This window comes from Miniopterus schreibersii (genome assembly GCF_964146895.1).
Source record: "Miniopterus schreibersii genome assembly, chromosome: 1".
NCBI lineage: Eukaryota > Metazoa > Chordata > Mammalia > Chiroptera > Miniopteridae > Miniopterus > Miniopterus schreibersii.
In genome coordinates this window covers 72270097-72298050 of record NC_138101.1, presented here as the reverse complement: position 1 = coordinate 72298050, position 27954 = coordinate 72270097, and the positions used below count along the sequence as shown (strand labels likewise).

Genomic DNA, 27954 nt, shown 5'->3' with positions numbered 1-27954 from the left:
ACTCCCTGCCAGACTCTCCATAAGTAGCCTGGGGCTCGGCTGTCAGTAAGCCCGGGTGCCCCGCCCACCCCGAGCCTGTTGTTGTCCAGGGCTTCTGGAGCCCCGCCCCGACCCCGCGTTTCCGCCCCGTCAAAGCGGAAGCCCGCCCTTTTCCTCGCCAGCCTATTGGAGTGGGCCTCCCGGTTGGCGCAAACCAATGGGATCGCGGCCGGCGCATTGCGTCTGGGAAAATGAGACGCAGCGCCGACCCCGCGGGGGTCACACGCCACGTGGCGCCGCAGTGGGCGTGTTCCGGTTGCTCTGTGGTGGCTGAGTTTGGGGTGAGACGTGGGGCTGGCGGAAGGAAGGGAGGGAGGGAGGTGGAGGAGAGGGGCGGTGGGGGTGCTGGTAGGTGGCGGGGTGGGGCGGGGGCGGGAGGCTTCACTGTCTCGTCTGGACAGAAGGTGCCGCGCCACAGCTCCCCCCCCCATGCCCCTCGCCGTGGGCTCCGGAAACCCGAGACCCTTCGCCCGCGGCTTTTGTACCCGAGACCCCTCTTCTGGGCACCTGTTCCCCCTTACCACTCTCCTGCCGCTCCCGGACGACTAGACTTCCTCGCAGGGGCCTCGCGTACCCCGAGGCCTTTCTCCCGTGGCTCCTGGAACCCGAGACCCCTCTCTTGGGGCTTCCGTACCCTGAGACCACTCTCCTCGGCTCCGGGAACCCGAGACTCTGCTCCTGTGGCTCCTGTAGCCTGAGACATCTCTACTGACGCTCTTGTACCCCGAGATACACATCCCTGCCCCCAGTAACCTTAGACCACCTCATGTGGGGCTGCTAGACTCCAAGAGCCAGGACCCCAGCCTGAAAACCCTTTCAGGGCCTGGGTGACAGACCCTCTTAGTCCCTCCTGATGGGACTGCTGCCCCGCGCCCATGGCTTCTCCTGCCCAGTAACCTATCCCCCACCCCACCCCAAGGGAGGGAGTTCCTGTCCAGGAACCAGGTTTGGGGTGATGCAGGGAGATAAGCCTGTGGACTAAAGCAGGCCAGGACCACGGAGCTGTCCTGTGACCCCATTTCCCTCTGGGACCTTAGTGGGTGGCCCTGTGTGCAGATTGTCAAGGCTTTTGAAGTGAAGGTGGTCATTGATGTGGGTTTAATATGTATGATGAAAGTCACTGGAAGTTTATGGGTCCCATTAATATGTTTGCCCCTTTTTTTATTGTGGGCCTAGAGTCCTTAAGATACCTCAGGCTTCCACGGGAAGTACTTAAATTTAAGCTGCTATGTTTTAATAAAATTGTAGCCTCCAGGATTTGAACTTTTACAAATGACTATATTTATGGAAAAAGATTACATTTAGCTTTCAATAGTGAATGAGTGTCATATCCTACGAGTTTGTGAAGTAGAACATTTTACTTATTTAAAAAAGCTAAGTTTAGTTTCATGCTAATTCACAAAACCTTGTTTAATTAATGGTGCTGTTAGCACAGGTGAGAAATAAAGGAGTGTGTGTTTGGGTGTCCTCTGGTCTTGGAGCATTGTTCATCTGTGTAGTTGGCTACCAGAAAGTGTATGGGAGGAGAGCCCATGTTGGCCGTGACAGTCATACACTTGGCTGTTTTTGCTTTTGGTAGTTGGGTTCTCGATGGTAAATAACTTATTAAAATATCCCACAATTCTAGAATTTGCTAAATCAACAAGGAAATGTTGGCTGATGGTAGCATTTCCATAATATTGCCTGATAGTGACTGAGTATTTTTTCTTTTCTGTACGTATCTTTAAAAGAAATATTTTTGTGACATATGTTAATGTAGAAAATCCCATTAACACATAATACAGTTGAGAAAAATTTATTTAAAAATAAGTTGTGTCACCATTACCCAGTTTAAAATTGCCATTAATTGGCCATAACTCTCCCTCCTTCTTTAGATATAATGTCTCTCCTGTTTTACAGAAAGTATTTCCTTGCTTTCCTATATATATAGTTTTACCATCTGTATACACTCCTACAATCCAGTATTACCTGTTTGAACAATACCTGTTTAGAAGAACACTGTTTATCCTTTGTATTTTTATATTTTGGTTCACCATTAGTTGACTCACATTTTTGTGTCACGTAGTTGTAATCTGTTCTTGTTGCTGAGTTTATTGTTTAAATAGTGCACAATTTATCCATTTTCTGATAGTGGACATCTGGGTTGGTGGACTCAGAAATGGTGCCAACCTTGTTATATATGTGTGCTGATGCTCCAGTCCTGGTTTCCAGGACATCTACAGGTTTCTCCCACGGTCCTAAAGTAGAACGTTCCTGTGAAACTTTTTCTAAGCCAAAATGGCATAAAGCAAAAAGCAGTTACCATTAATTCATGTGGAAAATTTTTGAGCTGTCCCAAACCCCCAAAATAACCGACTAAATTGTACCAATTAACGCATAAAACCTAAAATAACACTAACATAATAAAAGCCAGAATGCACAAAATAAGTCGAGTATAGATGCTCACAGACACAGCTCAAAGCTCTGGTGACATGATGCTGAGATACTGAGTGTTTCCCAGGAAAGGAGCTTGGTGGGGCCACTCTCCCTGCTTGCTGCCTCTGTAATGGGTCCTGCAGAACAAAGGCAGGATGCTATCCAATTAAGAGTTTTCCAAAAAAAAAACACAAAAATCCCTTTGGGATTTCTTTTGGTTAGTGAAACAGGTACTGTGTAGGTCTCCTAAAGTGAAGTGGCAGAAGGCGAACTTTGAAAAACAGGGGATCCCTGCATGTCAGGGTGAGTGAACTGCTGTCTCAATAATGCTAAATGCTGTTTCATAGTCGCTGTTCCAGTTTTCACTCCCAGTAGCATTGTGAGAGTTTTGGGTAATACTATACTTCTTACTTTTCCCCATTTGGTAGGTGTGTCATTGGACTTCACTGTAGTTTGAGTTTATTGAGATACTGTGATGGACAAAAACATTTTGACATGAGAGTTTTTAATGCAACTAAGGGAAATTGTGTCATAATTATAGTTATTTATGGACCTGTATAAGTAAAGGTTTCCAGTGGTTAATTATGAGTTGTTGTTATAAGCTTTAGCTGAGTTGACATAAAAGATCATTAAAATTGAAGGAACTTTGCTAGAAATTAGTTTTCTGGAGTGTGTTTGGAAGATGCAAGGTTTAATGTTTCTTGGAATTATCTTTGTCATATGACAGTGTTTTCATTATGTTGCCAAACTGTGAGCCAGTTTCCCTGCAAGGCCTCTACCTTTGATGACTTTCCATAAACGTAGCAGTGCCGACCTACGAGCGGGGAGATGGAGTAGCACCAAAGCCTGTGAGAGGGCGTGGCAATACCAGGTTGGAAAGATCATCCATGGATTCACTGTGAGCCAGGTAAGGCCTGACCTACTACTTCAGTGAGAGCATGTGAGGGCCTTTAGGGTAGACCCCCTGATCTGCTTTCGTCTGTTTTCTGAGGGACCTGGCTTCCTCCTGCTTCACTGTTAGGTGCTCAAGTGAGTGGAGTTTGCAAATGAAAGGACTTCCTACCTAGGTTCCCAATCAATCCTTTCCCTGAACCCCTTCAGATTTGTAGAAAGTAAGCCAAACTCATTAATGTTTCTGCACGCTGACATCTGACAGTCCACACTGAGTGTGATACCTAAAGACTATGAGTGCCCACATCCATTGAGGTCAAGTTTTACCATCAAATGAGTTTGCTGTAACATACCCCAAACTTTCTTTTTTTGAGCCATTTGGGTTTCAGAATTATGGGAAAGAGATTGTTGTTCTATATTTACTTATGTTATAATGGGTTTTAATTTTGTTCTTCATTTGCTTAAACTTTTGGAATTTCTTTTTTTCCTTAGTGCAATAATTGAGAAATATGTGCTTCACATAATGGGCTGGTTGTTGGCTTCCTACTGTGCTTGACATGCTGACACAGACAAAGGCAAGCAGATCACATGCTAGAGGATCTGTTCTACCATAATACAGAAATGGTGTGACAAATTCCTGATGGAATTGCAGAGATCAAAAGGAAGGCAGGAGAGGGTGGCTGCTCAGTGGCAGGATGGGAAAGTTCCTGGAGAAGGAGGTGTTTATAGAGAAAAGGGGCTGGTTAAGTTCAGAAGGAAAGTTACCATCATTCTGTAGGGCAACATAGGTAGAGCCAATGATGCAGGTCTGCTGCAAAGCAAAGTCCTGGAATGGTGAGTCATGACAGGGTGAACCCTAAAAGCCATGCAAAGGGATTAGGATTCCTACTCAGTATGGTCATGAGCGCTTTATTCAGAAGAGTGGGTTCTTTTATTTTTCAAGGTTATTCCCCACCCCCAGTTTTATTTTAGAAATAATTGACATCCATCACTGTCCAAGCTTAAGGTGTACAGCATGATGGTTTGATTTACACGTATTGTGAAATGATTAGGTTCCTCAAACCTCTGTCTTCTATTATTTTTCAAGTTTTATGGAAATGTTATCAGTGGAAGTGGGGTATCCTTTTTTCCACTTAGTATTGGGGTTGGAGTCCTTACAGTATCTTGAGAAAAAGAATTTTCTGAGACTTGCATGGGGGGATGAGTGATTTTTATTTGCGTGGAATTACATCCGTGGGTTTCCAAAGTCCCATTTCCCTTACTCCAGTCCTAGAAGAAATGCAGCTGGGGATGCAGTAGAGCTAAAAAACAAACCCAGTGTCCAAAGTTTTCGTTCCATATTGGAATTGGGTCTGGTTTAGCATTAGTTTAATGGCAGTTCATTAGTCCATTGTGATGGGGTCCACATGGTTGTGGGCCTTGTGAGCAAATACAGGGGAGCCAAGAGAGTGTGCCCCTTTCAGTAAGAGTCCCAAGAGAACCAAGAGCAAGCCCAAGGGCCAGGAGCCAAGAGCGTGTTAACCAAGGGGGTCAGGAGCCAAGAGTGCACCAAGAGCTCAAGAGAGAGTGAGTTCTTTTGTTTAGGCCTGGAAACCTTTTTTCTGCCAAGGGCCATTTGGATATTTATGATGACAGTCCCATTCATGGCCATACAAAATTATGAACTTAAGAATTAGCTATGAAAAAAACCTCCTAGATTTATTGAATTTTGAGCCCTGCCTGCGGCTGCCTTGGCAGGACCAGACCAAATGATTTTGAGGGTCCCTTGTTTTGGGGATTAAATTTTTCAAATTTTTCACGCCTACTCTGGCCAATGACTGGTTACCAGGTGTGACTGACAGGCAGGTACCTTCCCTGTTTCACCCAGACTTTACTGGGCATGCCTCTGTTCACCCCCTGTCCAGACCCTTCCCCAGCCATCTGCAGGGAATAGACTGGTGGCTTCCTTGAGAGTATGAAACTGCAGTTACCTGGCAAAACTGCACAATGGCATGTCTATACTGTTTGGCCTTCCTTAGCTCCCTTCCTGTTGTTAATAACGAGGTTAATTATAATGGTATCAGAAACTATGAGAAAGCATGTCATGTTTGTTCGGGAAATAGTTACCATTGTGGGGAGCCGCTGTGGCCCCAGGCACGGAGGAGCTGCCTGGGTGAGCTGCAGAAGTGCTCCCCTGCTCCCTAGGAGATGTGGGTGAGCTACTGTGGCCCCAGGCATAGAGGAGCTGCCTGGGTGAGCTTCGGATGTGCTCCCCTGCTCCCGGGGAGATGTGGATGAGCTGCTGTGGCCCCAGGCACAGAGGAGCTGCCTGGGTGAGCTGCAGAGGTGCTCTCCTGCTCCCTGACCCAGTCCTTGAGGCACCAAAGCAATACTACTTTAGCTTGCAGCCATAAATTCTAGAAAGGCTAATTAGGAAGCTGGCCCCGGCCTGAAGGGTTAAAGGATAGTTAAGCCACATACCAAGCCAAGGACTCAATCCTCCCCAAAAGTTCCCATTAGAAGCCGAGATAAGGATACTTTCCAAGGCCTGAGCTCCTGCAGGAGGCAGGGTGTTTACTCTGAAAAAGCATTCGTAGGACCTTGGAGGAATTACTTTGTATCGGGCAAGGGGAAGAAATGCGGGGCGGGGTGCTATTCAGCACAATCAACAGTGCCTGTATATATTGAGCTGAGAAAATAAACTCGGGGCTGCGGCAGTTAGGAGCTGCAGTCCTCCCGATCCCATCTTTTTTGTGTCTGTGTTTTCTCCATCCTCACCCCTTCATCAAGACCCTTCGACTCTGCTGGCGGGCTCCGGCATACCATGAAAGCTGTTACGAGGAAGACATCTCACTGTACTAACTGATTTAACACGATCATCTCTTATGAAGTACAGTAAGTTCTGAGATATAAATAATGTAATAGCTATAAATTATGGCTCTGGACCCCCAGTTCTAACCTCTCCCTCCTAGTAACTTGCTGTGTCAATGTGGAAAAGTTACTGTCACGGCCTCTGAAAAGTGGTGAGATAGCGGTGTGAGTGTCACTGTGACACGGTGTCGTGATTGAAGGAGAGGGGCTCCAGCACAGGTGGATGAGAGGGCAGCTTCAGTACTGAGGACTGTGGAGATTTTCATGAAGGCTGACACAGAAAGAGATGCCCACTTTCTGGGAGGGTGTGTTTCTTTTTATTGTACCATCCTGGACCCTCCCGTTAGGAACAAGCAACTGGTGACATTCCCACCTCAGTGCTGGGAACTTCTCACAAAGTAGATGAGACCAAGCCAGTCCCCAAGCATCCCTGCTGCCCCAGACTAAGGCCCATTCCAGCATTTACCTGAGAATTGTTCTTGTTATCACATTGGGGTTCTTGGGCTCCTCAAGATAGAACTTGAGAGGAAACCCCAGAGAAATTTCCAGACAGATTTTAATAAGCTTATGCTTGAGCACAAGGGAGGGAGCACAGTGGAACGGAAAGCCCTCTGAACGGGCTCTGGAGCTGGCACTGCTTGGCAGCTTTTATAAACTGGGTACAAAGTGGGCTTGGGCAGAAAGGCTGACTTGTGGAATTTTCCAGTCAAGGTCAGGTGACTTCCTCCTGTCAGGTTTCTTGGCAGCTATCTCCACTCCTGCACTGTAAAGGCAAGAGGGCAGACTGCTCATTGCTTGTACCTCCCTAGGAAGGTCATAGAGCGATCAAACTTAGATAACTGGTCATGTGGGTCAGTGGTTTACATAGGCAGTTAGGAGGGGGGGTAAAATCAGCTATCTCTGAGTTTTGAGTAGGGAGTAGAGAGGTGGTGACATTCTTATGGTCAGCTTATCCCAGTACCTTCTCAATCCCTGGTTTAACTTGGCTTCCTGGCCACCTGGTATTTTCTATTTTCGGATCCAAGTCCCTATGCTGTGTCATTCTGACATCCCAAGTGAGAGCCCTCATTCCTCTGGTGGCCTGGTGTGACAGAAGGGGTCTGAATCTTGAAGAGTGGTTCTCATTCTGAGCCTCAGTGTTTTCATCTGTAATGGGTGAGAACAGCTCCCTCACTGGGTGACCATGAGCTGTTTAGAAAATGTCTGGTAAATAGTAAGCATGCTAAAAAGGAAAAGTGTGTACCATTGTCAGCCTAGCTCTTACTTTCCTCATGGGTAAGATTTGGGATTTGGACTGGTGGCTCCTGATGTGCCTCCAGCACCCTCAGGCTGGTGTTGCAGTATTGTCCTAGTTTAAGGCAGACCAGCCAGGTCCCGTAGTGGATTTAGCGTAACTGTTCTGGATGCCTTTCCATTTGAGTTTAGCCTCATGTTCTTGTTGATTCAGGTATCGCCTGTCCCTGAACTGTTCCTGCCCGCCGTGAAGCTCAGCCATGATTGCACAGGAGCGAGATACTTGCACCTGGCCCGAGAAGACACGAATAACCTGTTCAGGTGAGTGGGCACCCTGAGAACACGTTCTTAAACGTTTCTTCTTAGAGCCATCACCATAGTTTAAAGTAATGGTACTGACAGTGCCCTGAAAATATAAAGACAAGATAAAGTGACTTGACGTTCTCGGCTGTGTAAAGTTGACAGTTGCAGTCAGTGATTCTGTACATTATAGTTGGCAAACATTTTTGTGAGAGATTACCGTGTTCAAATGGTGAATTGCAGTAATCCAAGCTGATGGCACATTTGGAAGCTATTGGACCCTGTGAGCTAACATGCCCCATCTTGGCTCTTTTCTGGCTGTAGCGTGCAGTGCAGTTTCGAACCACGGCCATGGACAGTACCGGAGTCCCGCACATTCTTGAGCACGCAGTTCTGTGTGGCTCTCAGAAATACCCGTGCAGAGATCCTTTCTTCAAAATGTTGAAGCGGTCGCTCTCCACTTTTATGAACGCCTTCACAGGTAAGACTAACATCCTGGCTTGAAATTGCTGTTGGGTCTGTTTCTAAGATAAGGATGGTATTCGGACCCCAGAAACAAGATTAAACTTATTCTCAGATCCAATGCAATGTTAGAAATTTAATCTTTGAGGAAAGCCACATTGTGGTTGGATTATAAAACCTGGAGTTTTAGCCCTGGCTGTGTGTCTCGGTTTGTTGGAGCATTGACCCATACACCATAAGGTTGTAAATTCGATTCCCTGTCAGGGCATATACCTAGGTTGTGGATTCAATCCCTGATTGGGGCATGTACAAGAGGCAACCAATGGATGTTTTTCTCTCACATTGATGTTTTCTCTTTATGTCTCTAAAATCAATAAAAAAATTCTATGGTGAGGATTTAAAAAAACAAGCACAAAAACTGGAGTTTTAGGAAAAAGACACCTGAGAATTTACATAGTATGAAGTTCCCAGGTTATGCTGCTGGTCCAGGGTCCACACCTGGAGAACACCTGGTATGGAATGTCTCTGATCTGACCAAGGCAAGCCTGACCTTGGACCATTTCCTTACATGCAGGTGGGTTTATCAAACCAGCTTCAGTTCTCCAAAAGCCTTTTTGCTCCACCTTCTGCCATTAAGGATCTTTTAGCTGAAGTCTTCCTGGGAAGTGTGACCTCCAAGGGTCTCACTTAGGCTTCCTTCTTGCTCTTCCCAGCCCTTTCTCACAGGGCCAATTGCTAGTTCATAGTGAATTCCTGGGGCATTTAATTTTATTCTGTTCATTTTTGTTTCCTTAGTTTCTGCCACCGAGTTGTGGGCTTTTTGGAAGAACTGAAATCACTCTTTGGATTCCTCAGTTTTACCTTACTTTTTATCTGCCGTGGTATGGGGGTGATGGGCACGTGCTTTGGAGCCACATGGCCTGGAGTCAGATCTCAGTTTTTTCCACACCTTCCTGTCTGTATAACTATGGGCAAGTGACTGAGCCTCTTGGAGCCTGAGTTTTGACATCTGTTTATGGATGATAGGAATATCCCATTCCTTGAAGTTTCATTGTGTTAAATGAATTAACACATGGAACATTTTAAAACACTGTCTAGTATGTCAGGCAAACATAAATGTGTGAGGCTGTCAGGAGAATGCACTGTCCACAAAGGCATGGACTTGTGCTTAAACAGTATTTGTTGAATCACTGGATAGTGAGTCAGGAGCCTTGGACCTGGCCTCAGTGACTTGGATTGAACGATGAGAAAATTTTCCGTTGGAAATTTGTGACAGCAAGAAATATATCAACATAATAACAATTTATGTTGAATTCAACCCAGATTCTTGTTGTATATGAAGTGTTTACTTTTGAAAAAATAGCCTTCATTTTTTAGAGCAGTTTTGTGCTCCTAGAGAAGTTGAGCATAAAGAAACCCCACTTACCCACTCTCTCCAGCACTGTGTCCTTTATTATTAACATCTTGCCTTCCTGTGTTATACTTGTTACAATGGATGAACCAATATCAATGCATCATGATTATCTGAAGTCTGTAGTTTACCTGAGGGTTCACTGTGGGTTTTCACAGATTCATGCCTGGATCTGACATGACAGTATCACGGGGAGTAATTGTACCATCCTAACAATGACCTTTGTTCCATCTATTCGACCCTCCTAACCACCTCTTGTACCCATGGTAGCTACTAACCTATTTACTGTCTCTCTAATTTTGCCTTTCCCAGAATGTCATCTAGTTAGAATCAGACAGTATGTATGTTTTTCAGACTGGCTTCTTTCACTCAGCAATGTGTACTTAAGGTTCTTCCTCATCTTTTCATGGCTCCATAGCTCTTCTTTTCAACACTGATTAGTATTCCATTGTCTGCATGCACCACTCTTTATTTATTAACCAGCTACTGAAGAACATCTTTGCTGCTTCAGAGTTTGGGCAATTACGAGTAAATTGCTATAAACATCCATGTGCAGGTTTTGTGTGGAAATAAGTTTTCATCTCCTTTGGGCAAATAACCAAAGAGCATGCTCATTGTTTTGTTGGGTAAGAGTCTGTTTAGCTTTGTTAGAAACTGCCAAACTCTTATCTAAAGTGGCTGCGCTGGTTTGCATTTCCACCTGCAATAAATAAGCATTCCTGTTGCTCCAAGTTCTCTCCAGCATTGGGTGGTGTTAGTGTTTTGGATTTTAGCCATTCGAAGAGGTACACATGTCCCCGCTGGTTAGGGTCAGTGCTTAGAGGGTTGGCCTGCCAACTGAAGAGCCTCGGGTTTGAATCCTGGTCAAGGGCATGACCTTGTTTGCAGGCTTGATTCCCAGCACTGGTCTGGGCATGTGAAAGAGGCAATGAATTAATGTGCCTCTCTCACATCGATGTTTCTCTCTGTCTCTCCCTTCCATGTTCCCTGAAAAGCAATGAACAAATATCCTTGGTGAGGGCTAAAAGATAAATCAAACCCCAGTTAGGTACACATGATGACATTTTTAAAAACCTCCTTCCCATAAATGTTATCCTGACTCATGTGCTTGAACTGTGGTAAATTGTATGTCTCGTGCTGAGACTCTTGCATTTCCAGCAGGAAGTGAAATTCGAGAGAAATCTGCCAGCCCAACTACATGAAACTACCTTGTAGAGCATCACTTACCCAAGTTACACAAGGAGCTTCCTAAATAGTCTGGGGAATAGGGCAGCCGAGGCAAAGAGCTTATCTTTCACCTGATCTCTTTGGGAGAGGATTCCCTGATACCAGTCCTTCCAACACAGCACAGGCAGATTGAGTACGAGGCACCAGCAAACTTGGCTTAATATACCTGATTCTCCACTGCTTAGTCTGGTGACCTCAAGGAAGTCACTTAACCTCCAGACCCCAGAGAGTTGTACTATGTGACTTACAAGATCCCTTTAAGCTCTGAAATTCTGACTCTAAAGCCAGTGTTGGCGCAGCACTATCAGTATAGCCCATGCTTTGAGGCAGATACTGTTTCATGGAGCAGAAAACCCTCCTGGGTAAGTTGTCTTTTTTTTTTTTTTTTTTAATCCTCATCTGAGGACATTTTTTCCAGTGCTTCTCAAAGAAAGTAAGAGGGGAAGAGAGAGAGAGATAGACGCACAACTGTGAGAGAGACACATCAATTGTTTGACTCCCAACTGGAGCCAGGGATGCAACCCAAAACACAGGTACGTGCCCTTGGCCGAAATAGAACCCAGGACTCTTCAGTCCCCAGGCAGATGCTCTAGCCATGGAGCCAAACCGGCCAGGGCAGTTGTCAGATTTTGAAGCATCTGAGACTGGTGACAGGGAGGCCCAAGGGAAAGTTCTTTGGTAAGGGGACTTGGGGATGCTATTTGAACATTTCAAAAAGCGCCTCATGCCTTTTGACCACCTAAGCCTGAGACCGTGGACTGCAGAGCATCTTGTGATTAGAAAGTTTGCTTTTTGATGATTGTTTTGCCATCAAAATTTATCTCCTGTGTGCCATCTTCCACCTCCACCTCCCAAAACCCCGTGCAATTGATTGAAACAATAACTAACAGCAAGGAGTTAATATGATGTGTGTTCCTGCTCATTTTAGAAGTTGTCAATTTATTGACCCAAAGGACCACATCTCTAGACTTTTAACCAGGTGTTTATCTCAGGGCCCTTTTCCTGGCTGTGGGCTCCTTGTGTTCCCAAGGAGTCGCAGATTTTCACCTTCTTCTGCGAGTTTGGGCAGCACTGCAGGGGTGCTCGTCAGGGGTACAACATTGAGGACAGTCTCATTGAGGAGCACCCCTGTCATTGTCCTAAGCCCTGTTCTTTCTGGGTTGTGGGCTGCATCTGTGGTTAACAATCTAGGCAATTGTATTTGGGTCTCCCGCCTTCTCTGAAACTTTTCAGCAGACGCTGCCTGTCATCTGAAATTTTCTCAGGGAGAGACTTCCCCATGTCTCTTCCTTTGATATCTAGGAGGCAATTCTATCTTCCTCTGTTATTTTTCTAACCAGTTTTCCTTCTGATACATATTCCCTCTGTCCTTTCTCCAAGTCCCTACTTCTCCATTCCCTTCACACTCAAACACCATTTTGTCATATGTGATAAAACTTGATCTACTAACACAAGTGTCTTACGGTGGGGAGTTTCAAAAATTTTCATAAGTAACTTGAGAAAGAGATTTTATAACCAGGATTTTTTTTTCAGTTACATTTCACAGTTCAGATTTCACCATCTAAATGACTTTTTTTTTTTTTTAATAGAGTGCAAAGGACTATGATCAAACGTTATCTCAAAATGTGTGGAATATGTTATTTTGCTTTTATAGAAAAGTCAGCTCTTTTTCTAATGACAATAAAATGTCAACATTTTCTTGAACAAAACTTTCACTGGTGCCTTATCTCAGGTTCTTGAGTGATTTATGGCACTTGCTTGAATTGTAAGATGGTTATTACTTGACATACCCACTAATATGCATATCAACATATATCTCAGGTCCTGGAGTCAGAAAGACATGACTCATTTTTTTGTCAAATGTTAGTAGATGTGTTAATTTGGGAAAGTTTATTTAGCCTTTCTGTTCTTCAGTTTGTTAATCTTTGCTTTGGGGATAATACTCTCATAGAGTTGTTAGGAATAAATGACATAATACATATAAAATATTTGCAACAGTTTTTAGTACAGGTTAGTCATGCTTAAAATATTAACCACTATTTTTTAATATTGTTATAATCTCTCAATTCTTAAAAAATTTAATATTTATCATTAATCTATTTTAGGAAAGTTTGTATCTGTCTAATAATATGTTATTGGCGGTAGGTTTCAAAACTTGGGTGGAAGGTAATTACTGAAACTGATAGAGCAAAATGACTGAAGGACAAAAGAAACAACTGCTTGTAGAAATAACATTCTCAGAGTTCTCAGATCTTCAGGAGCTATTAGTATTGGAATATTTGTGGTGCTATTTTGGGGAAGAGCCTATATATACAAAGAGAGAAAGTCATGGCGCAGGTGTATAATCTATGGCAGGTGAGACACAGCAAGGTGAGAACAAAAGCAATGCTAAGCTGAGGAAGAGAGTGCCAAGGCTGACAAAACAATGTCAAGTCACCAATATTTCCTGAGCATGCTCTAGGCGTTTGCATGATGATGCTCTCCAGGGTAAATGCAGAACTATCAGCCACATTTTATTCCTTTCACATGCATAAAATCTACCTGAGAAGAAAAGTAATGCACCTAAATCACAAACAAGACACATACTGATACCTATTTTGGGGACTGCTGTTCATTATCCACTGCTTACAAGAGAAATATCAATGTGAGTTGCTCCAGCTGAGGAGATTGGTAACTTCCTAACTCAAACACATGGAAAAGTATTGTTACCCCAACTTTTTGATTGCTTGTTTCGATTCTCATGAAATATATTTTCCCATCCCTTTACTTTCATTTTGCGTGTCTTTCAATCTGAAGAGTGTGTCCTGTAGACGCATGTGTAAGGGACATGTTTTCTTATTCATTCAACCTCCATGTAACTTTTGATTGGAGCATTCAATTCATTTTTATTTAAAGTATTGTTGATAGGTATTTATTGCCATTTTATTCACATTTGTTGATATAAGAGTATCACTGGATTTCTGTTTCCCAAAGAGGATCTTTAAAGAATGGAATGAACCTCCCTGTGCCCTGGGTTTGTTTGATGCACAACCACTACTCTGTCTCTAGGTTTCTCAGCCCATTTTGACTTTCCCATTATTTAATCTGAAGGCAAGGGGAGCTTCAGGGCGCTCTAGTCCCCTCAGAGCTTCATTCTGGGCCAAGTTTCCAGGGACAGAGGCAGAATCAGTCACTTTTTGCTTTCTCTCAGTCCCAGACAGGGAATAAGACATCAGGACAGATTTCAGAGGCTAGTCCTAACAGTGAGTGCCAGTGAGATTTTGGGGCTCACAGTTTTGAACAACCCCTGTTGAAGTACTTAACAGCTGAAATACATAAACCTGATAAAGCAGGACTAATATGTGATAGGTTAAACAGCTCCCTTCCCATCAAGGATATTATCATCATCCCAGGGATACATAGAATATTAGGGAATTTTCATCACATGGAGCTGAAGTTACTGAAAGACAGAATTTGATATGATCTACATATTTTCCAAATCTTTATGATCATACATTATGTTGCATATCCATACATATGTCTATCAAATGATGTTGATTTGATTTTCTTTATGAATTAAAAGATTCCATAGGAACATAACCCTGGCTTTTTCCTACTGTTAATGAAAGATTGTTTTTCTTTTCACCTGTAGTTTTTGAATGTAATGTTCATTTATATATAATACTAAAACTCTTTTAAAAATAATAAAAAATTCAAATACATTCAAAATAAATGGTTACTGAATTTTTTACATGAAATAAAAGGCAAAATAACTTCCATAAAAGATGTAATTACTTCACGATAACATTTAATATATAAGCTTTGCATCCTCAGTCTCTAAAATCCTATTGGAAGGTCTGTATGCACAGCTGGTTGGATTCAAGTATGTCCTCTCTCTTCTCAGTCTGGCTTTGTGATAGGAGCAATCAATTCTCCTAAGTGCTATTTGACTTTCATTATATTAAGTGTTGATACGATTTGACAAGGAAGCTTGTGGTAATGCAAGTTTGTTAAATAGGACGTAAATCCCAGTGGCTGGTAGCTGGATGATTTGGTATTCTGCAGCACCAAAGATTGCAGTCTAAGAAATCCGTTATTACTTCAGAAGAAATTCTCTTCAAGTGAAGAAATTGGGAAAGGAGGTATTTTGTTCTTGCATGAAATAGAAATGGCTTTCAGTACCGTTTTCCTGGTCTATGTCTTCTCTTTTTTTTCCTTAAGGAAACAGAGACCATTTACTGAAGCAGACTTCTGAAAGTTGATGACCAACCCCTGTATTCTTAATCTGCTTTTTAAAAAAATGAAAGCCTAAGACACAGTATGTCAGAGCAAGATTGTACCCGTAGTGTATGTTGTAGTTAGATTAGTTGTACATATTTTGCTGCTCATAAATAATATTTTGTTTGCTTTTGCTCACATCTGTGAAAAAACAAGTGTAAGCAGAGAGGACACTTAATCACTACTACTGCCAACAAACTTTTACACTCCAATCTTATCAGATGAGATAGGGACAAAAACCAAATCAAAACAAGACACAGTATTTTCCTCTCTGTGGAGTGTCCATGAATTAGTCTTACCTGGGTGAGAACCATTGGGTGGATCAGTAAGACGTTTTCCCACATTTCCATGCTAGCCACAAAGCCTCCCATTTCCACTTTGCTAATAATTGAGTCAAATTATATGGCATGGTACTGTTTATAAGGAAGTTACCCCATGGGGATCCTGATATTCCTTTTTAACTCTAAACTGTTATTGATGACTTCTGTTGTGTAGTACTTATTTATGATTATGTTCATATTTTTTTCCTTTTTTTCTCTATTGAAATGGTACCCACCACTTCACAGTTATTCACTGTATTTGTTATTGAGTCTGTAGCATATTAAAAACTTCTTTAATTTTTAGTAGAAACCATATTCAAAACATTCCATAATGTTTTCCTGATATCTTTTAAGATTCCTGAGTATACACTGTCTATCCCACTGTTTTGCATATATCTTTGGTAGCGTAAGAAATCTCTATGACCAAGCGTTTAGTGAAATGAACTTAATTTTTTACTCAGAACCTTCAGCTTCTTCACTTGCTTCCTGGGACATGTGGTAGATCTGACCTTTGGGATGAGGCTCTAAGTGCTCAGTTTTGGAAACAAGGCTGAGAACTTTCATAATAAAGCCACATCCAGGTATGAGTTCTCTCATTTCCTTGTCCTACTCATGGATATTTTGCCTTTCAGTGGGATTGTAAGAACCCTGAGAGCTGTGCTCATCTTTGCATTCACCAGTGCTCAGCCCACGCCTTTGGTAGTAGGACATGTACTATGAATGTGTTCTTTAGGTAAATTGAAGTAGTCATGTATGTGTTTGTGTGGTTTTCTCATCTTGAAGACTTATAGGTTATTTAATGAAATCACACCCTGCTGGACATTTTGAGACATAAATGTTGAAGTGGGTGCTAAGAAACTGCTGACTTTAATTCCTTATTTTGCACTTCAGAGTAGGATGGTATGTTTCAACGGACTTTCACCCCACCATTCATTTATTAAGAATATACAATAAAAAAGTAGACTTTCCCAAAGAAGGGTGATAGTTCCATTGTTTTTTTTACCTGTTATATGTGAGCTTGGCAGAGATGTTTCCTCACTCTTCTTGCCTAAATATGGTTTTCTAAATTTTCTTGGGTCTAGGATTAACAATTGGCCTATAAGGGTGATGATGGTGAGTGACCTGTAAACCTCCCCATTCGTCCTAGCTGAAATTGATGTCTATGTGGCTTTCTGATGGCATGGCTGTCATTTCACATTTGTTGCTCATGTTCCCTTTTCATTTTGATTTTATGATGCTCTATCTACAATTTAGAGTTGCCATGACTCGTTGATTTCTCTTGGGTAATTTGGAATTTTTTCTTGAGCACACTTTCAGATTTATTTTTTAAAATATGTTTTTATTCATTGAAGAGAAGAAGGGAGGGGGAGAGAGAGATAGAAACATCAACTATGAGAGACAGTCATTGATTGGCCTCTCTCCCTGTACATGCCCTACAGAAGATCGATTCTGAAATCTGGGCATGTGCCCTTACTGGGAATGGAACACTGATCTCCTGGTTCCTAGGTCGACACCAAACCACCGATCCAATTAAAAATTTCATGTATTTAAGGTGTATACCTTGTTGTGATACATGTATTTCTTTTGGAATGATCATAATCAAGCTAATTCACATTTTTATCAATTTACGCCAGTACACCATTTTTTTTTTTTTTTTGTCGTAGTTGTGCCAGTGAGAACAATTAAGATTTACCCACTGTGCAAATTTCTAGTACAAAATACAGTATTATTAAATATAGTTATGAAACTATACATTAGATATCCCGACTTGATTCATCCAGTATAACTGAAATGTTATCCTCTTTCACCATCTCCCCATTTTATCCTGAACAATCCCCAGCCGCTGGAAAATGCTTTGGTAGTCTTTGCTTCTATAACTTTGACTATTTTAGATTCCATTTATAAGATCATACAGCATTTGTACTATGTTTGGCTTATTTCACTTAATATAATACCTAGCAGGTCCACACACATCATTGCAAATTGCAGAATTTCCTTTCCATGGATGAATAATCTTCCTTTGTGTATATACATAGAACTGTCACTTGTTTCTTTATAATAACCATTCTAACGGGTATGTAATAGATCTCATTATGGTTTTGGTTTGCATTTCCCTGGTGATTAATGATAATGAGTATTTTTTCAGGTATCTGTTGGTCATTTGTGTGTTGTGTAAAAGATCTATTTATTTCCTTATAATTTTTTATTGTACTACGCTTTTTTGGTTACTGATTTGTATGCGTTCCTATATATTTTAGATATGAACTCCTTATCTGATGTATGATTTACAAATATTTTTGTTCCATTTTATAGGTTACCTTTTCATTTGGTTGATTGCTTCCTTTCCTGTGCAGAAACTCTTCAGTTTCATGCAGTCCCTCCATGTCTACATTTGCTTTAGTCACCTAAGCTCTTGGAGTCGATTCCAAAATCATTGTCAAGAGTGATGTCAAGAAGCTTTTTTCTGAGACAAGAAGTGGCTATGGAGCATTGAAGGTTAAGCTGGACTCCATGGTTTCAGTCTTTCTGGTTTAAACCTGAGCATCTCAGACCACATTCCAAGACATATGAAAGCAGAGGGTCACTGCAGACATTGAAATCTTACTGTGCCTCCTACAGTGGAGCTGATTGTTTCTGATCCTTCTGTGACAAAGGACAGGAGAGAGTGGCCCTTTCAGCATTTTCAGGTCGTCCTGACTAACTGTGCTTGAGGCAGATAAATGACCTGTGGTGACACTTGCAAGACACATTCTTATAATTCATACATGACTTCCCAACATCAGGTCATCTGAGAAAATCCAGAGCAGGACAAGGAACAGGACAATATGGCTGCTTCACAGGGACCATTGACTTTCCTGGATGTGGCTGTATATTTCACTCAGGAGGAGTGGGATTGCTTGTATCCTGTTCAGCAGATGTTGTATGTGGATGTGATGTTGGAAAACTACAGGAACATGGTCTCCTTGGGTCTTGCTGTCTCTAAGCCATTTCTGGTCCAATTTTTGGAGCAGATAGAGGAGCACTGGGATGTGAAGGGAAACAAAACAATATCTCTCCCCCCAGCTATGTCATCTGAAGAAAATCAAACCTTATTGCAAAAGCCAGGAATAGAAGATTTGTTCTCTAAAGTACTACTGAGTACATGTAATGGAGACAGAAGTTATGAATACAATGGACATTGGAAAACCTTACACCAAGAGTCAAATACTAAGAGACATCAGAGAACTCAGCTTCCAGGGAACCATTATAAAGGTAGACAAGCATTTGACCAAATTTCAAATCACAAGAAATATCAGGTTAATCAAAATATGGATAATACAAACCAAGAAAATAAAAGGATCAACTCATTTCAGCTATCTTCAAATCATATTGAGAAAGATAACAATTATACTTGGGACAAAACTTACAAATATAATCTGAGGGATACAGTTGTCAATCAAATGCTCAATTTCAATAGACATAAGACAAGACATATTGGAGGAAAATCTTACAAATGTAAAGAATGTGGTAAGTCATTTTATTGGCCTTCAGGTCTTATGAAACATCAGATAATTCATACTGGGCAGAAGCCTTACAAATGTAAAGCATGTGGCAAAGCCTTTAAATCGCATTCACATCTTTCTATACATGAAAGAATTCATACTGGAGGGAAGCCTTATAAATGTAGAGAATGTGGCAAAGACTTTACCCGGTCCTCAAACCTTCGTCAACATCATAGAATTCATTCTGGAGAGAAGCCGTATACATGTAGAGAATGTGGCAAATCCTATAACCGGTCCTCATCTCTTGCTATCCATCATAGAATTCATACTGGAGAGAAGCCTTATAAATGTAGAGAATGTGGAAAAGCCTTTACCCGGTCCTCATACCTTACTGAACATCATAAAACTCATACTGGAGAGAAGCCGTATACATGTAGAGAATGTGGCAAAGCCTTTAACCGGTCCTCATCTCTTGCTATCCATCATAGAATTCATACTGGAGAGAAGCTTTATAAATGTAGAGAATGTGGAAAAGCCTTTAACTGGTCCTCAAATCTTGCTAACCATCGGAGAATGCATACTGGAGAGAAGCCTTATCAGTGTAGAGAATGTGGAAAAGCCTTTTTCCAGTCCTCAAGTCTGGCTAACCATCACAGAATTCATACTGGAGAGAACTCTTATCAGTGTACAGAATGTGGAAAAGCCTTTAAGTGGTCCTCAAGTCTTGCTAACCATCAGAGCTTTCATACTGGAAAGAGGTCTTATCATTGTAGAGAATGTGGCAAAGCCTTTAAGTGGTCCTCAAGTCTTGCTAACCATAAGAGAATTCACACTGGAGAGAAGCCTTATAAATGTAGAGAATGTGGCAAAGACTTTACCCGGTCCTCAGACCTTAGTGAACATCATAGAATTCATTCTGGAGAGAAGCCGTATACATGTAGAGAATGTGGCAAATCCTATAACCGGTCCTCATCTCTTGCTATCCATCATAGAATTCATACTGGAGAGAAGCCTTATAAATGTAGAGAATGTGGAAAAGCCTTTACCCGGTCCTCATACCTTACTGAACATCATAAAACTCATACTGGAGAGAAGCCGTATACATGTAGAGAATGTGGCAAAGCCTTTAAGCGGTCCTCATCTTTTGCTATCCATCATAGAATTCATACTGGAGAGAAGCTTTATAAATGTAGAGAATGTGGAAAAGCCTTTAACTGGTCCTCAGCTCTTGCTAACCATCAGAGAATTCATACTGGAGAGGAGCCTTAAGTGTAGAGAATGTTGAAAAGCCTTTAACTCGTCCTCAACTCTTGCTAAGCATCATACAATTCATACTGCAGAGAAGCCTTACAAGTATACAGAATGTGGCAAGTCCTTTAACCAATCCTCAGCCCTTATTAAACATTGGAGTATTCATACTGGGGAGAAACTATAAAAATGTAGGTAATGTGACAACTCCTTTACTCAGTCCTTAAAACTTACTGAGCACTAGAGAATTCATCCTGGGGAGAAGTCTTATGAATGTAGGAAATGTGACAGTTTTTAACCATTGTTAAGTTTTTATTGAATATAAGAAAATTCATACTGCGTGGTAAAGTCTTTTACCAGCACTCAAAACTTATTCAACATCAAAAGTCTAAAATAAATAAAAAATTTGCAGGTAAGTTTTAAGAATGTTAGAAATGGAGCAAATTCTCAAAACACCATTCATGTCTTACTGTACATGAGAGAATTCATTTTGGAGAGATACTTGACTGATGTAATAAGTGTGATAAAAACTGATTGGCACTGGAATTTTACTAGACAACAAATAATTCATTTTCAAAACAATCCTTACAAATGTGAATGTGGCAAAGCCTTTCATCACTCCTTAAAGCTTATGTATCATCAGGTTATTCATAGTGGAGAGAAATCTTAAAGATGTAAAGGAGTTTGGAAAAGTCTTGACATTCAAGTTTTCTAAGAATCAAATCAATCTAAAGAGAAATGTTTCAAATATTAAGAATGTGGCAAAACTTTTCGTAATCATTGGTATCTTGTGGTCATGAGACAAATCATAGTGGAGAGACGCCTTATATATTTAGAGCATGTGGCAAATCCTTTAAATGACATTCATGGATTATTGTACATAAGAGGAGAATTTATGCCCAGTCGGACGTGGCCCAGCCTTTGAGCGTCGACCTAGGATCCAGGCGATCAGGGTTCGATTCCCGGTTAGTCACATGCCCGTGTTGCGGCCTACAGCCGATCAATGACTCTCTCATCATTGATGTTACTCTCTCTCTCTCTCCCTGTCCTTTCCTCTCTCTGAAGTCAATAAAGATATATATATAAAAAAAAAAAACCACGAAGAATTTATAATAGGAAGAAAACTTGCAAAGAATGTAGCAAAGATTTTGTGAGCATGCAGAACATACTCAAAACCAGAGAATTCCTGCTGTAGTTAATCTTTACGCATGTGCAAAATGTTATAATGCCTTTCAGTGCCATTCATGTCTTACCATACATGAAAGAAGCATTCATTCTTGAGAGAAACCTTATTAATATAGTATATGTGCAAAAGCCTTTATTCGGCAATGGTGTCGTAGCCAACATGAAGGAATGCATACTGGACAGAATTGTTACAAGTGTAGAAAGTGTTGCATAGCCTTTAACCTGTGCTTGATACTTAATATTGGGGAATTCATGCTGGAAAGAAACAGTAAAAATGTGAAGACTTTGGTAAAACCTTTAACCATTATTCCAGTCTGATTCAACATTAAAGAATTTATACTAAAGAGTAGCCTTAAGAGTGTACAAAGTGTGGCAGTCTTTAATCCTTATTTATACCTTACTCAGCATCTGATAATTTATATCAGAGAGAAATCTAACAAATACAAAAAGTGTGGCAAAACTCTCCCCAGTATGCAAACCTTACTCAAAATCAGAATTCATTCTAAAGAGAAACAATATAAATGTAAAGAATGTGGAAAACCCTTGTTTCAGCATTCAAAGCTTATTCAATGTGTGAGAATTCATAGTAAAATAAAACCTTAGAAAGGAAGATTGTAGGAAACCATGTACCTGGACCTGCACCGTCACTGTCTATCAGGGAATTCACACTGTGGTGGATCTCTATGTTCATAGCATAGAATGAAAATCTTTTGTCCACAATATACACTTCACAAAAGCCCAAATAATTTATGCCTGAAAGTCTCTCTAAAGATGTAAAAAAATTTAGAGTGTGTAACAGAAAATTAATTTTAAAATATCAGAGATTTCATAGTTGAATGTTAATAGTTTTCAAGTATTAGTCTAAATCAGAAAACTTACTCTAGAGAATTTTTTCAAGTTTTAAAAACTAGATAATTTTTTTTAATACTGTGCTTCAAAAATATCAAGGGGATGGATGTTTGGATATGTACAATTACTTAGAATGTATCCTATTTTATATTGACAGTATTTGAGATACTTTGAGAAGTGTGATTCCATTCTCATGTTACTTTATGCTGTTTTGTTTTTCTTCCTGGTCTGTGTGTGAAATGATGGGTTGATTCTTACTACCTTAAAGACCTGTGAGCTCCAGTCTATAAAGTGGGTTTCACTCATATCTACTTTTCCGTTAAAGATTGAGGGCGTTGTAATTCACAATGTATGAAGGAAATCTAAATGGAGATGCTGTTTGTGGTTGACTTAGAGCTTTTTTGTATGTCACCAGACAGCACACATTTTCTTGCATTAATAGAAGACATAGGGACATTTTGTGTTTTAACTACTTTTTCCAAATACTCTAAGGAAACTGTGATGTCAGTTCATTAAAATCCTGATGTATCATCATAGTAGTCATAGATAGAAGCAATGAGCATTAATTGATGTGGTTATAACAAAACAAAAAAAATGATCAGGGATATGTGAGAAAGTACAGATTACTCATCCCTAAATGCATAAAGTAATTGTACATCCATTTTTGCTAAGTTACTAGCCTCTATTTTAAAAAACAAAGAAAACCCAGCTATGAGATCATTAAATCACAAGTAGAGGAACACTTGTTAAGTAATTGTAATGTGTATTTTTACATATGGTCACACAATCAGTGTGTCATGTCTTTTTAGTAAATGTGTGAACTTATTATTTTCATTAATAAAGCATAATGAAATTTTTAAAAAGAGGCACTTTTTCTCTTGCTTTCTCCTAGTAGATTTAGTTGCAAGACCTTCTATTTCTATTCAATTTAATGAAATTCTTATTGAAAAACATAGGCAAAAATTCCTACTTTGTTTGTAATCAACAAAATAATGTTTAAAAATAACTGCTTGTTGCCCTGCCGGGCATGGCTCAGCCATTGAGTGTTGACCTAGGATCCAGGCGATCAGAGTTCGATTCCCGGTCAGGGCACATGCCTGGGTTATGGGCTCCATCCCCAGCAGAGGGCGTGCAGGAGGCAGCCGATCAATGACTCTCTCATCATTGATGTTTCTTTCTCCCTCTCCTTACCTCTCTGAAATCAATAAAGATGTATATATATTTTTAAAAATATAACTACTTTTTAATTCCACTAAAGAAATATATTTCAAGTATGTTAGGATATTCTTTATTTTTATTTGGTATCTAGAAATTTTGATGAATAAGCACAAAACCTGACATAGTAAATGGTATTAATGTGAACCCCATGGACTCTTTATATTGTACTGCATTTCTTCCTCTAATGAGGTGACATCCTTTGACTCTGAAAAAAATTAATACTATTACTATTTGGGCCTTTTTTATACCAAATAAGGAAATGAACAAATTCTTGAAATTGTAAGGTTTCAAGATGTTTTTGCGTCACAAGAAAATATACTTCTTTGCAAAGCAAACTCATATCACTAAGTAGACTTTTTATACACAAATGCAATGGGAGGTTATTGTTTTAGAATACCAGTTTCTAAAAACATGTGCTGCATGCCTGATTGACTTAAAATTTTGTTCGAATGGTAGTTCAATACTGTTCAGAACAAATCTTAAACATTTTCCTAACAAATGTACACACTGCCTGTATTTTAGGTGACTGGCTTCCTCAGGGATGGTACCATTCAGACAGGACTGGGAGACTCGTCACCTACGTTTCATCAGATGAAGTCACTAAGGTGGGCTCCTCTCACGTTCACTGAAGCTTTTCTAAAGTCCATTTCACTGCAGTGCTTAGAGAAGGCAGACAGCAGTACAACTTAGGTTTTTATATTTTTAAAAACATTATGTATGGAATTAAGAAAGAAGATCAAAAATGGAAACTTGAGATGTTGCCATCCAGACATTGATGAGCTACACAGGAGCCAAGGCTCCTTAGGATGGGGAAAGAAATGCTGCGATTCCTCATATAGAACAATTTCTGATCCTTTCAAGATAGTTGAAGCTGTTTCAAATTGAAACTACTTTCACTCTGAGTTATTTTTAAATCCTCTTCCAAGGATATAATTTTTATTGATTTGAGAGAGGAAAGGGGTGGGGGAGAGAGAGAAATATCAGTGTGAGCGGGAACCATCAATCACTTGCCTCTCATAAGCGCTCTGACTGGGGTTTGAACCCGCGACCAGGGCACGTGCACTGACCAGGAATTGAAGCCATGCCGTTTTAGTGTACAGGATGACACCAACCAACGAAGCCTCCTGTCGAGGGCTTCACACTGATTTCTGAAAAGTAACTTGATTCCCTTAACTGAGCTAACGCCCCTATTTTACTCTTGTCTTCTTTTTCTCTTTCCTTGGGTCTACTTATGTCCCTCATGATATTCCAGTGAGCTCCTCCCTGCTTGGCCTTCTCTCGGGCATCTCGTCCTGGCTCTTTTAAACCCTTGACTTATGTCCAGCCTCCTGTTTAGCCCTGGTCCAGATCCACCTTCCTGTGTTACTTTCTTTAAGTTATGGAATTTAGAATTAGATGTATCTCTCCCAGCCTCCCCATGCATTGCGCAGTGTGTGTATTTTTTGCAGAGAAAGGGTGCCTGAAAGGGCCAGCACTACCCCGTCATCATCTCACTAAGGATTCTCACCTGTGACTGTCAGGCTTCATCCCGGCAAACCCATGCCACTGTATGTGCTCCAGAGTTGCAGGGCTTAGTAAAGGAAGAGGGGCTTACACAGATGGAGGAAGAACTGGAAGAGGAAAGGTTAAGGGAGCTGACACTGAAGGGCACAGGCCTCAGCCACGGTCTGAGGCGGATAGCTATAGGTGCTTCCAGGACATGGTGGCCGCTCTGTAGAATTTCAGGGGAAGTGCCACCAATGATCTCAGTCTGCAACAGCAAAGGATGTTTCTCAAGGGCTCTCCCGGAACCCACAGGGAATCTCATGTCTGTCCACACACCTGGCTGCAACTCCCTCGAGAATAATAGCTCATCTTTCTGCATTGCATCCTCATACCAGGGCTGCTTATTGGCCAACTCTAGTGAAGCTTCATAGAGGTAAATGAGATCTGATCATGTACGTGCTTCCCTTGTAATGAAGAAAGGAGCTTAGACGGTTCTGCAAGCAAGGCCAAGTTGCCCGCACCATCTAGAATATCACTTCTCTTTCTCACACTCCTGGATTTCCTGGACACCTTTTACCTGAGCTATGAGAGCACATATATGTTTGTCTAGACCATGATCTTATTTGAGCCCAAATCTCTATAGGGCAGAAAAATGAACTATGGAAGGAACAGGTAAAAAGCCCCAAACAAAAGGCTTTGCTGTTTTTAACCCTTTTAGGTAACAATCCGTGATGTGAGGACCAGAGAGAGGGTAGATATGAGGAGTTAAGTGCACTTACCTGGGATAGGGTCCCAAACTGAGTGAAAAAGAATACTGGTATGTACTGAGGGTCTGCGAGTGGGTTTAGGTAGCTTTAAATGTTTGCATCAATTTCACCCTAAAATATTCTCTTCCAGCCCTTTGTTGGAATGTAGTGGCAGTGATCATGTACCTCCTATCACATGGTGAGTGTGTTCTGTGTCCCTAAGAAGAGCACAGTCTCCTTGATACGAGGGACCATGTTTCACCCTCTCTCAGTGTTTCTCACCCATCAGAGAACTTGCCTCTAGTAGAAACTCAGAAAGTGTTTGCTGCTTGATTGACGACCCTGTGTGTCTTTAGTGTTTAGACTTCCCCAGTGAACAGTGTGTGTTAGGACCCACTGAAGTATCAGACTGAGTAAAATGGACACCATTAAACAGTCCACAACAGACAGGTAACTGAATTGACAGTGAATGCTTTGAAAAATGTGTCACAAATTCATACTCAAAGCACATACATCAAGTGAGCTGTGTTCTTTTGTGAAATGTGAACGGAAGAAGCCCTTAGAGCATTTTAAGAAGTTCAAGTGCTCTTGTATGTCTGCGTTTCCAAGAATACATTGGCAGCAACACCTAGAAAATGAATCCAACCAAAGACATTGAGGTTAGATTTTAAAAGCTCCAACTTTAACTATGACAATAATAATAGAAAATTGAACAAAAGCCACTTACAGAAAAATAAGGGGTGGAAGTTCAGAACTCAGGATACTTGTTGTATTAAGAAGGGTAAAGTCTTTGCTGGTGTAACAGCAAAGACACATGATGGGTAAAATAAGGTAAATGTATAATGTGTGGCCCAGAAAGACAGAAACAATTGCTTCTGCCTTATAAAGTTATTCAAGAAGCCAGATTCCCCCCATCTTCTTGCTCTGCCAAGGGCATGCCTTGCCTTAGGGTATGGTTGAAGTTGTTTTTATGCCCCACATGGGTTCTGGTGTAAAGGACCTGGGAAGCAGGCGAGCAACTTTTTATGTAGACAGGGATGTAGAAGCTGCACACACAGGTCCAGCCACATTTCATTGGTGAGTGCTAAGATCTTGATTTAGTAATGCAGTCATTGTCTATAAAAATGTACAGAGATAAAGTGAGGCTTTAGAAAAGTTGTCTTTCTGCTTTTGTCTCACAATTCCTGGAATACTTAAGGGTTGTTTTTAAATTTTCCGTATGCTTTATCCATTAAATGGAGACACAAGATTCCACAGCTGGTATGTTGTGGTAAGTTCTATAATTTCCTATATCTATGGAAGGAGGCCCACAAAGATACCTTTTACCACACGCTGCTGCTTATTGATTCTCCCCTGAAAGCAAACAATTTTGATAATTTTATAGCCTGTTCTTTTTGTCTTTTTCATCTTTAAAACATTTCTGTTTTTTTATTATGAATTTTAAAGTTAAAGAAATTTTTATTGATATATAGATTCATACTAAATTTGCTATTAGTACCTAATATTGGTCAGAAATGCTGATTGTTTATGGGTATGTAAGTATATTATGTGCAAAGGGGAATAACAATGGATAACACATAGTTCAGGTGACATATCTGTAAACATGCCTTTGGATCGAGTGTCTGAAATATTTAAAAAATTGTATGTGGATTTTTCCTACTAATGAAATCTCTATTTATTCCTAGAAATGAATTATTTGTGTAACATATGTAAGTTGAATTTCTTTTGTATCTTAAAAAATATTTGGTGAGGTAAGTCATCCTACCACATAAGAATATCATAAAACATCTGAGTATTTTGAAAGAGGTATTTGAAAATGTCCAGAAAATTTTGTGGAGCCAGCCTGAAAAGTTTCACAATGAGTCTGGAGGGATTCTGGGGTAAATATCATATGACTGATGATTTAAAGAACTAAAGCAGAAATAATGGAGATGCTTGGTCTTCCACAGTATAGTACTTTTTAATTATGCTTTTTTGTTGTTGTTACTTGCAGGTAACTTAAAGGCTAATAGAAAAAGTTGAAGAAAGATACACTTTGGTTTATAATAAGAAAGTTTCCCACCACTTGCATCACTGTCTAATAAAGTCAGAGGCAGTAGAGCAGAAACTGAATGATGCTCGGCCAGCAACACCCTAGAGAGAGAAGGGCTTTGGAAGTAACATTAGATGAGCCCTGGTGTTCCTTCTAACCATCGGATTCTAGGATAACTAAGCACAATGAGGCTGCTGGAGAGTTTCTCTTGTGTTAGGTGAGGCTAGGTGGCCAAGAAGCAAATTCAAGTAGTTTGTTATGAATAATAATAATAATGATAACAAAAAGTAAACTTGGGGAACGA

The 27954-nt window shown here is 40.7% G+C and overlaps 1 protein-coding gene across 2 annotated transcripts; it reads left to right on the top strand.

Moving 5' to 3' along the window:
* The first annotated feature begins 224 nt into the window (after positions 1–224).
* On the top strand, positions 225–27599 carry LOC308560119 (uncharacterized protein). Of its 2 annotated transcripts, XM_081143747.1 has the most exons (6): positions 254–320; positions 3182–3361; positions 6115–6219; positions 7643–7749; positions 8053–8209; positions 17719–27599. In XM_081143747.1, the coding sequence occupies exon 6, from the start codon at positions 18231–18233 to the stop codon at positions 20154–20156; it is 1926 nt and encodes a 641-aa protein (XP_080999873.1). In that variant the 5' UTR covers positions 254–320; positions 3182–3361; positions 6115–6219; positions 7643–7749; positions 8053–8209; positions 17719–18230; the 3' UTR covers positions 20157–27599. The 2 variants fall into 2 exon arrangements, with proteins under 2 accessions (XP_080999874.1, XP_080999873.1); XM_081143748.1 differs by lacking the exons at positions 3182–3361; positions 6115–6219 and having other exon boundaries at positions 225–320.
* The last annotated feature ends 355 nt before the right edge of the window (positions 27600–27954 follow it).